Raw genomic sequence first — 11,570 nt, 5'->3', positions numbered from 1 at the left:
TACAGATACTGTACAGCGCAGCCTCCGCCACCATCCTGCTGTATACAGATAATGTACAGCGCAGCCTCCGCCACCATCCTGCTGTATACAGATACTGTACAGCGCAGCCTCCGCCAACATCCTGCTGTATACAGATAATGTACAGCGCAGCCTCCGCCACCATCCTGCTGTATACAGATACCTTACAGTGCAGCCTACGCCACCATCCTGCTGTATACAGATACCTTACAGTGCAGCCTACGCCACCATCCTGCTGTATACAGATACTGTACAGTGCAGCATATACTGCTGTATACAGATAATGTACAGTGCAGCCTCCGCCACCATCCTGCTGTATACAGATAATGTACAGTGCAGCCTCCGCCACCATCCTGCTGTATACAGATACTGTACAGCGCAGCCTCCGCCACCATCCTGCTGTATACAGATACTGTACAGTGCAGCCTCCGCTACCATCCTGCTGTATACAGATACTGTACAGTGCAGCCTCCGCCACCATCCTGCTGTATACAGATACTGTACAGTGCAGCCTCCGCCAATATACTGCTGTATACAGATACTGTACAGCGCAGCCTCCGCCACCATCCTGCTGTATACAGATAATGCACAGCGCAGCCTCCGCCAACATCCTGCTGTATACAGATAATGTACAGCGCAGCCTCCACCACCATCCTGCTGTATACAGATAATGTACAGCGCAGCCTCCGCCACCATCCTGCTGTATACAGATACTGTACAGTGCAGCCTCCGCCACCATCCTGCTGTATAGATACTGTACAGCGCAGCCTCCGCCACCATCCTGCTGTATAGATACTGTACAGCGCAGCCTCCGCCACCATCCTGCTGTATACAGATACTGTACAGCGCAGCCTCCACCAACATCCTGCTGTATACAGATAATGCACAGCGCAGCCTCCACCAACATCCTGCTGTATACAGATAATGTACAGCGCAGCCTCCACCAACATCCTGCTGTATACAGATAATGTACAGCGCAGCCTCCACCAACATCCTGCTGTATACAGATAATGCACAGCGCAGCCTCCACGCCCCTATATACGGTATATATACACAGTACCACTCCTTCCTTGGGAGAATGCACAGTATGACACCTCTGGTGAACCCTCCGCGATGTCTTGCTTTCTCAGACTGAAAAGAAAACCAGCAAACCTCTGAACGCAGCTCTGGTTGTGAGTGGAGTACACATTAGATTGATTCATTGGCCATGAATTGTACGACCAGGAGACGAGCGCCCATGAAGCTTTGCACTTCGCCATGGTGCATTGGATTTCTGGTGAATATCATGTCAAACTTGCTGACAGTCTCCCTTTGAAGAGATTTTTACTTATTTTAGTGGTAAGGGCTCATGCACACGGCCGTGTCCGGATTGCGGCCCTCTTACAGCGGGTCCGCCATACACGGGCACCAGCCGTGTGCAACCCGCATCACGGACCCATTCACCTGAAGGGGTCCGCAATCCGGGAGATGCGGAGCAGAAGCACTACGGATTGCTTCCGTGGGTTTACTGTACGTGCCTCCGCACCGCATGCCGACCATCAGATGCGGATCGTGGACCCCATTCAAATGAATAGGTCCGAGATCCGCATGAGGCTGCCCCGTGGTCGGTGCCCGTCTGCAGCATAGGCCCGGCCACCACACCGACAAAGCCTCTTTCACACGAACGTTTATTTTTTTTTTGTTTACGGACCGTTTTTTGCGTTCTGTGTACGGAACCATTCATTTCATTGGTTCTTTAAAAAAAAAACGGAATGTACTCCGTATGCATTCCATTTCCGTTCCATTGAAAGATGGAATGCATATGTATGAAATCACGTTCCGTGACTCTATTCAAGTCAATGGGTCCGCAAAAAAAACGGAATGCATACGGAAAAGGTTCCCAGGGATAAACAACAAGGATTTTATCCAAAAGTTGGTCAGGGAAAGGGACTGTTTGTAAAAGTATTAGCGCAGGGGAGGACAGACGCCCAGATTGTGTATCCGTCAGCATACTGTGCCCTGAACCAGCAGGGGGCGACAAACTGATAGGAGCACCTGCAACCTGTCGGCAAGCAAACAGCAGAATTACGATTGCAGCTCTGGATGTAACTGGAGCAGAAAACAAAGGGACTCAAGACCAGCAATGTCACGTTTATTCACTGTCCGTGTATATACAAAACCAGCAGGAAGATGTAAAGACGTTTCCCCCATATCAAATTATAATTTACAAAATGGCGGATCCCGTGTGCGAGGTGTAGACAGAACCGGATCGGACCAGTTATGGCGATTAAGGCTCCAGAAGAATAATTAAAATATCCCTGTGCTACGCGGGGGCGCGGCGCTACGTGTTCTCCGCGGGCTTCGCAGATTCAAATCCTTTTGCTTCCATTTCTTCTTTGAATTTTAGGTAATCTCTCCTCTTATCGAAATATTTAATCTGTGGGGGAGGAGAATCAGAAGATCAGCACAACCCTCACACCACCGCCATTAAAATGGCACGTAATCAGGTCTACTCTAGTCACAGCCAAAGCTGCATTCAAATCCTGCAAGCTGGCATTACCCGGCACTTTGCTGCTGACAGACGCACCAGCTGATATCCCATAAGGCACTTCTGAGTCAGACAGTGGCCTGCCATTAACATGAGCGTAAAGTGCTGAGAAGAAACAGGCAAACTTATAAGTGCAGCTCTGGGTGTGACTGGAGTAGAAGACAGAACGGAGGATAAAATTACAGGATCGGGTTTAGAGACGCTGAAGCCTCCATCTCTACTAGAGGAGAATAAAAAAAAGTCTTAAAGTATAATCAGATTGTGCGGTTCAGACAAAATTTTGCTGCGTCGCCAAACACGACACAGTCACAGTCTGAACACGGCTCTTACTGCACAACAGTCAGAAGCTTTTACAATCTCTGACTTCTAGCCTGAGGCTGCAACACTGAGACTCTCAGGTCGAAAGCCTGAGGTTGCACTACTAAGCCTGTCAGGCCCAAAGCCTGAGGCTGCCACAGTGAGAATGTCAGGTCAAAAGCCTGGGGCTGCACTACTAAGACTGCCATTCCCAAAGCCTGGGGCTGCACTACTAAGACTGCCATTCCCAAAGCCTGAGGCTGCACTACTAAGACTGCCATTCCCAAAGCCTGGGGCTGCACTACTAAGACTGCCATTCCCAAAGCCTGGGGCTGCACTACTAAGACTGCCATTCCCAAAGCCTGGGGCTGCACTACTAAGACTGCCATTCCCAAAGCCTGAGGCTGCACTACTAAGGCCTCATGCACACGACCGTTGTGTGCATCCGTGGCCGTTGTGCCGTTTTCAGTTTTTTTTCACGGACCCATTGACTTTCAATGGGTCGGTGGAAAAATCGGAAAATGCACCGTTTTGCAGCCGCATCCGTGATCCGTGTTTCCTGGCCGTGAAAAAAATATGACCTGCCCTATTTTTTTCACGGCCAACAGTTCACGGACCCATTCAAGTCAATGGGTCCGTGAAAAATCACGGATGCACACAAGATTGTCATCCGTGTCCGTGATCCGTGTCCGTTTTTTCCTATCATTTCAAAGGCAAACTTGACTTAGATTTTTTTTTCATTTTTCATGTCCGTGGATCCTCCAAAAATCAAGGAAGACCCATGGAAGAAAAAACGGACACGGATCACGGACCCTGTTTTTGCGGACCTTAAAAAAAAACGGTCGTGTGCATGAGGCCTAAGACTGCCATTCCCAAAGCCTGAGGCTGCACTACTAAGACTGCCATTCCCAAAGCCTGAGGCTGCACTACTAAGACTGCCATTCCCAAAGCCTGAGGCTGCACTACTAAGACTGCCATTCCCAAAGCCTGAGGCTGCACTACTAAGACTGCCATTCCCAAAGCCTGAGGCTGCACTACTAAGACTGCCATTCCCAAAGCCTGAGGCTGCACTACTAAGACTGTCATTCCCAAAGCCTGAGACTGCACTACTAAGACTGTCATTTCCAAAGCCTGAGGCTGCACTACTAAGACCATCAGGCCCAAAGCCTGACGCTGGGTTCAGACCTGAGCGTACTTGAACGTACGCTCTGTATGCACAATTGTACCGGCGTTTGCAAACGCGCATACAGAGACAAGCGAATGCCCATTGTCGCGCGTTCCCGCTGAAGTCTATGTACGGGAATGCACGACAAGACGCCCCAAAGAAGCTCCTGTACTTCTTGGGGCGTCGGGCGTTTTCTAGGTCTGAACCCAGCCTGAGACTGCACTACTAAGACTGTCATTTCTAAAGCCTGAGGCTGCACTACTAAGACCATCAGGCCCAAAGCCTGAGACTGCACTACTAAGGACGTCAGGTCCTAAGCCTGAGACTGCACTACTAAGGACGTCAGGTCCTAAGCCTGAGACTGCACTACTAAGGACGTCAGGTCCTAAGCCTGTGGCTGCACTACTAAGCCTAAAATACTCCTCATCGGAGTCGTTCACAGGGATCTGCAGGTATAACGGGAACATACCCACTGCCGGGGACAGAGGTTTTCGAAGCTTTGCCTTATCTGCTGGCACTTGCCCGCTTCGTCCTTATTGTCCTCCAGGCACTGCCAGTATTTGTCCCTGGCGTCCCAGCATGCTTTTCTCTCCTGTGCGGAGGGCGCCGTCATGTTACCTCTGCAATAAAAGCATAAAGGGGAAAAAAATTATTATGTTTTTAGAAGCCAAAAGCCATGACCTTTTAGATTTCAATGATAAGAATGCCGCCATTCGCTGATAGCAAGCAGAGGTCTTGAGACTAATGAGAAACTCAAAACAGGACTCATTCATCACAACTAGCCCTCTTTATTGTTCCGTAGCCACCAATCAGAGCTCAGTTTTCATCCGTGAAACTGTTCCGGAAGGATGAAAGCCGAGTGCTGATTGGCTGCTATGGGCCATTCTCCTGTAAGACAGTTTTGAGCGAGGCCCCTAAATGTCTAGAACCACTTTAGAGGGGGGTTATCTATGACAGGGTTGGGTTCTTAACGGCTATAAACATCTTTGGGGGCAATTTTTTTTTTTAATGATTGCATTGTACTCATTTTGAGCTAAAAAATAAATATGTTAAATTGGTCTTTATTACAAATATGGAGCCCTTATTTCTGTACAGAGCGGAGATTCTCTAGTAGCAGGATCTGAATTTTCAGTCTGTTCCATCAGGCAGCTCAGCTGAGGGCCTTCTTATCTCTTCTCCTTGACATTATAAACACTCATCACAGCTCAGCTCTTATCTTACTGATAGGAATGTGGCCTAAACCAGTGTTTATGACCCCTCAGTAGGGTAAGATAAGGGTTATTAGATGACCGGCACAAATGAAAGTAAAAAAGTACATTCACACAGCTGGACAGTTAACCCTTTGTGACAGAACGGCTCAATATTTTTAATAAAGTCCAATTGAAAAAATGATTTGCAGCCCAAAAGTTGTAAAATGCAATCATAAAAAAAAAAATTGCATCCGAAGGTGTACATAGCCTTTAACGCTTAGGAGTCCATTACATCCCAGTATGTAAAGGGATACTGGTCGGAAAAACGATGGGAGTCTGGTTCACAAAGCCATACAAGACAAGAAAAGGGGCAGCACAGGATTACAAAGACACGGCTGCTTTCTTTCAAAAATAGCACCCCACCTATCCACAGGTTGTGTGTGGTATTACAGCGCAGTCCCATTCTCTTCAGGTGTCTGGGAGATAGCAGCCGTACATTTCTCATCACTCATCTGACTGGCCGCCAGGTAATGCTACATTTTCTCAGATTTCTATGGCAGCTGCATCGGAAAATAGGGCTGACGACCGCTTTTAAGGGGCTGTGTAGTTTCAGGTCTGGAGAACAGGTAAGTACTTACCTGCCAGATCCCACGCCATCGCTACAGTCCTTGCAGCAGTGACGTCACCTGAAGAGGCCAGTGATTGGCTGCAGTGGTCCCGTGTTGTTGATGTGATGTCGCTGCTGCAGTAGTGGCGGAGTGGGATCCGGCAGATAAGTCGTACTTACCCGTTCTTTATTGCAGGCTGATCCCAGGGGTTGTCTGGTTTCGGCCTGAAACTGGTCATCCCCTTTAAATCCTAACAGATCAAGGCTGTTCTTTTCTCTGTGTCGCCTCCGGTGTCCGGGTTTTGCATCCGTAGGCCCCCGTGAACGTAATACGGAAAATTCTAAAGGAGTAATACAGGTCTGTAAAACAGGCAGCCTACTAGGCCACCCATGTTAGATTGTGGGGGTCCAACTCTCAGCATCCTCGCAGCCAGGTAAGCGCTGTCACCTCCTTTGAGATCTAATAGAGATGGCGCCACATATCCTAAGGATAGTTCAAAGCTGGATACCCCCTTAGTAGACGTGGCAGATCTAAGGTCAATGAGGCCCTGCGGGGTCAGTCATGGTATTTTTTGGGGGGTACCAGCAGCTTCCAGACCCTGATAACACACACAAGACTTCAATGACTCGTCTAAGGTCAAAAGTAAAAAGGACAGCTAAGAGCCCCCCTCTCCTCTAGTGACTGTCCCCCCAGCCCCCTCCCAGAGCTGCACCCCTGAAATCAGCTGACAGCACATGCACTCTTACCAGAGACAGCTCTGCACACAGACCATAGGGGCACATACAGAACTTTCACATTATGCAGTCGCAGTTTGATGACGTCAAAGACTCTTCCGCGATGCCGACACTAGAGGCCAAAGTGACGTTAAATAATTCAAAACGTTTCTGGCTTGCCCGTGGATCGCACAGCACCGCAGCTGGTCCCAAGCAATACTATAGAACCCACGGCCCTGTTCATCTTTTACAAGTCTCAGGGCAAAGATTTAAATGAAAACGTTTGTCTGTGTGGATGTTGCAGTCACTGATCTTCAACAAAATGGCGTTTAACTGCGCCTGCCACATCACAAGGCTTTCTAGAGGTTATAGCGCTCTAGTATATTTGTTGAAGGTGACCACGCCCATTCGGAGTCACATGATGCTCCATATTTAGAGCTCTGGCGTGAGTCTGCAGCCACAGAATTTGCTCCTTATGCCGCCACCTTGTGGCCACCACTGGGAGCGTCTGTAAAAAAATAAAATAAAACGTTGCATTGGTTTGTTGAGGTATTTCGCCTGCCTCATATTTCTGAAGTTGACTTTCAGGTCATAGAGAATGCAGGAAACTGTGCAATGAATGTGGGAAACCCAGTAGTCTCCAACCGTGGTGACATGGCTCTGTTAGGAGCTGCATACACAAAACGGAATATATATATGTGTTTGTTTGTTTGTTTTTCCCCCCCAGATGCACTGGAGCAACAATAAAAAGAAGTTCCAAAAGTGTACACACCCCTTAAAGTGCACAGCATATGTCCCAGCCACCCCAGGGCTTCGCTATTATGAGGGGCGGGCAGACTAGGAACTAAGTGGCCCCATGGAAGGCGGGTCCAAACTAACAGAAGATGTGGTAACACAAGTAGAACAAGAGAAGTAAACAGGGCCACAATACCACATCGCAGCACAAAATACCGCCCTATCACTACACTGAGGACACCTGCAGGAGCCGGCTGAGAGCGTGAAACCTAACTACTGTGTGGGGCACTAAGGGCGCATGATTACTATGTGGGGCACTAAGGGGGTATAATTACTATGTGGGGCACTAAGGGGGTATAATTACTATGTGGGGCACTAAGGGGGTATAATTACTATGTGGGCCACTAAGGAGGCATAACTACTTTGTGAGGCACTAAGGGGGCATGACTACTGCGTGGGGGTACTAAGAGGGCATAACTACTGTGTGGGGCACTATAGGGAAATAACTACTGTGTGGGGGTACTAAGGGGCATAACTACTGTGTGGGGACACTAAAGGGGTATAATTACTATGTGGGGACACTAAGGGGGTATAATTACTATGTGGGGACACTAAGGGGGTATAATTACTATGTGGGGCACTAAGGGGGTATAATTACTATGTGGGGCGCTAAGAGAGCATAACTACTGTGTGGGCCACTAAGGGGCATAACTACTGTGTGGGGGTACTAAGGGGCATAACTACTGTGTGGGGACACTAAGGGGGCATGATTATTATGTGGGGCACTAAGGGGGTATAATTAGTGAGTGGTGGCATTAAGTGGGTATAACTACTATGTGGGGCACTAAGGGGGCATGACTACTGTGTGGGGGTACTAAGGGGGTATAACTACATGTGGGCGCCCTGTCTAAGGCGGGAAACCATGACTCCGCCCCATGTAGGGCTTGGTGTATCAGAAAGTCACCGGCGTTGCTGAAGGAGTCCTGGCAGTGCAGACATTGGTACGCCGTCCCATCGTCAGCGGCATCTAGATGATGAAGGAGGTCGTTGTCAAGCCCCGCCTCCCACGCAGCGCAGCCGCACTCTGCGTCTTGTCTGAGCAGTAACGGATTACCTTTCCTCCGTTTACTTGGCGGATCATAGGAATTCTGGGCGCATTTCTCGTCCCGACCTGTTGGTTGTGTCACCCGTAGATCACAGGCGCCAGCGCAAAGACGGTCAGAATGTTCCTAATTGCCAACTGCCAAGATTAGAAATATAATAAAAAATGTTACAGGAATAGTGAAATCCTGAGCTCCCTGATTCACGAACACAATGCGAGTGCTGCAGTGAAGACTGACACAGACAGAGAAGAGGTAAGAATGAACTGGTAAACAACAGTGCAAACGTAAGCACTCTTCTGGGTCTACGGAAAGCAGGACGGTTCAGTCTATTTAGGTCATAAGGATCGTCTAGGTCAGATACGACTGTGACAAACCCTCAGCTGTGGCGCATTTTATCTCTGTACAGACTTGTATATAAAGAAAACAATTCCTGTTCACCGACAGCCAGCAGAGATCTGGAAAATGATGAGGAATCATACTAGGCCTCATTTATCAAGGCCTGTATCTGTTGCCCATAGCGACCAATCAGAGCTCAGCTTTCATTCTGCCAGAGCAGCTTAGGAAATGAAACCTGCGCACTGATTGGTTGCCCTGGGCAATAGAAACGTTATTAAGTGAGGCCGTTACCTGAGGTCACATGACCGGGCTCCGCCTCCTCCGCGCTACATCTGTAATATAAGGACATGGACATTTATCAGGGCTCTGGGAAAGCTGAATGGCGGCCATATTGGTTACACCCAGCTTTCCCAGACACAGATTGTACCTGATAATCCCACAGGATCGTCCCCTCATCTCCCTCAACCAGAATCATAAATGCAGCTCCGGATGTAACTGCAGTATAAGAATCCTAAATGCAGCTCTGGATGTGCAGTGGATATAAAAAGTCTACACGCCCCTGGTAAAATGTCAGGATTCTGTGATGTAAAAAAAGCCTTTGCGACAGGAGGTGGATTAAGATGAAGTCACTGATCATAGCTATGCCCTAATGAAGCAGAGCTGCAGTGTAAATCATGGGGGATGGAGATTATCTTTGACTCCAGCTAGTGCCAACTGCAGACATGCTGAGGGGGGGGGGGGGGCTACATGCACACGACAGTTGTTTTTTGCGATCCGCAAATAGCGGATCCGTGTTCCTGTTTTCTTTTACATCCACATCCGTTCCGTTTGTCGGCAAATTTTGTAGGTTGTGTTTCCGTGTGTCTTCAGTTTTTTTTTTGCAGTCCGTAAAAATAACCTGAAGGCTGTAATTCTTGAAATTTAATATATACAGGTTTCCCAGCAACCATCTGCAAAAGAAACTGATGCGGATGACATACGGATTGCTTCCGTTGGTCATCCGCATTTTTTTGCGGACCCATTGACTTCAATGGGTCAGCAAAACGTTTATTGCAGACAAGAATAGCACATGCAATACTTTTTTTGCGGACGTGAAACACGGACAGCGGACGCGGACAAGAAATGGACCACAGCATTTTTAACGGATCCATAGAAATGAATGGGAAACCATCCGATCCGCAAAAAAAACTGAACGGAGGCCGCAAAAAACCACTGCCGTGTGCATGTAGCCTTATACAGCACCGACATATTCTGCAGCGCTCGTAAATATCAACATCCCCCCATTTTCTATATATCTGTGGGGGAGGGGTAGCATTAACCCTTTCATTGCTGTGCCCCTGCGCCCAGTGCTGGGTCTAGGAGGGCGGCAGAGATCTCCCTGCAGCACCTACTACAGTGCACTCTGTCCCCGGGCTGCTTCATGCTGCCGCCATATTGGAGGAGGTCTGATAGCTGCTGTCTCTCTTACACTGCCTGCGCTCTCTTCTGCCTCCCACAGTCTGCAGACACTCTCTTTCATTATATCCTCTGCACACTTCTGCTTTCTATCTGCTCTCTCTTCCTGACCCCTCTCTGCCCTTCCTTCTCCTCCAGTCTCATTTTATACTCTCTTCTCTCATTGCTCTAGGATCTAAATTCTCATTTCTCTCCCCCTCTCTATATTCTCAGCTTTCTTCTCTAGCCCCCTCTCTATACTCAGCTCTCTCTTCTCTCCCCCTCTCTATACTCAGCTCTATCTTCTCTCCCCCTCTCTAGATTCTCAGCTCTCTTCTCTCCCCCCTCTCTATATTCTCAGCTCTCTTCTCTCCCCTCTCTCTATATTCTCAGCTCTCTTCTCTCCCCTCTCTCTCTATTCTCAGCTCTCTCTTCTCTCCCCCTCTATTCTCAGCTCTCTTCTCTCCCCCTCTATTCTCAGCTAGCTTCTCTCCCCTCTCTCTATATTCTCAGCTCTCTCTTCTCTATCCCCCTCTCTATATTCTCAGCTCTCTTCTCTATCCCCCTCTCTATATTCTCAGCTCTCTCTTCTCTATCCCTCTCTATATTCTCAGCTCTCTCCTCTATCCCTCTCTAGATTCTCAGCTCTCTCCTCTATCCCTCTCTAGATTCTCAGCTCTCTTCTCTATCCCTCTCTAGATTCTCAGCTCTCTTCTCTATCCCTCTCTAGATTCTCAGCTCTCTTCTCTATCCCTCTCTAGATTCTCAGCTCTCTTCTCTATCCCTCTCTAGATTCTCAGCTCTCTTCTCTATCCCTCTCTAGATTCTCAGCTCTCTTCTCTATCCCCCTCTCTAGATTCTCAGCTCTCTTCTCTATCCCTCTCTAGATTCTCAGCTCTCTTCTCTATCCCTCTCTAGATTCTCAGCTCTCTTCTCTATCCCCCTCTCTAGATTCTCAGCTCTCTTCTCTATCCCCCTCTCTAGATTCTCAGCTCTCTTCTCTATCCCCCTCTCTAGATTCTCAGCTCTCTTCTCTATCCCCCTCTAGATTCTCAGCTCTCTTCTCTATACCCCTCTCTAGATTCTCAGCTCTCTTCTCTATCCCCCTCTCTAGATTCTCAGCTCTCTTCTCTATCCCCCTCTCTAGATTCTCAGCTCTCTTCTCTATCCCTCTCTATATTCTCAGCTCTCTTCTCTATCCCCCTCTCTATATTCTCAGCTCTCTTCTCTATCCCTCTCTATATTCTCAGGTCTCTTCTCTCCCCCTCTCTATATTCTCTGCTCTCTTCTCTCCCTATATTCTCAGCTCTCTCTTATCTCCCCCCCCTCTATATTCTCAGCTCTCTCTTCTCCCCCTCTTTATTCTCAGCTCTCTTCTCTATCCCCCTCTCTATATTCTCAGCTCTCTTCTCTCCCCTCTCTCTATATTCTCAGCTCTCTCTTC

At 48.4% G+C, this 11,570-nt stretch overlaps 1 protein-coding gene across 1 annotated transcript; it reads right to left on the bottom strand.

Annotated features, from left to right (window-relative positions):
• Positions 1–2,133: 2,133 nt before the first annotated feature.
• On the bottom strand, positions 2,134–6,664 carry LOC122932908 (cytochrome c oxidase assembly factor 6 homolog). The gene is made up of 3 exons (XM_044287582.1): positions 6,552–6,664; positions 4,477–4,627; positions 2,134–2,434 (listed from the first exon to the last, which is right to left on the bottom strand). The coding sequence occupies exons 2-3, from the start codon at positions 4,618–4,620 to the stop codon at positions 2,339–2,341; spliced, it is 240 nt and encodes a 79-aa protein (XP_044143517.1). The 5' UTR covers positions 4,621–4,627; positions 6,552–6,664; the 3' UTR covers positions 2,134–2,338.
• Positions 6,665–11,570: the final 4,906 nt, after the last annotated feature.

This window comes from Bufo gargarizans, chromosome 3 (genome assembly GCF_014858855.1).
Source record: "Bufo gargarizans isolate SCDJY-AF-19 chromosome 3, ASM1485885v1, whole genome shotgun sequence".
Classification (NCBI taxonomy): Eukaryota; Metazoa; Chordata; class Amphibia; order Anura; family Bufonidae; genus Bufo; species Bufo gargarizans.
The sequence above is the reverse complement of the archived record's forward strand: the minus strand, read 5'-3'. Positions and strand labels throughout refer to the sequence as shown.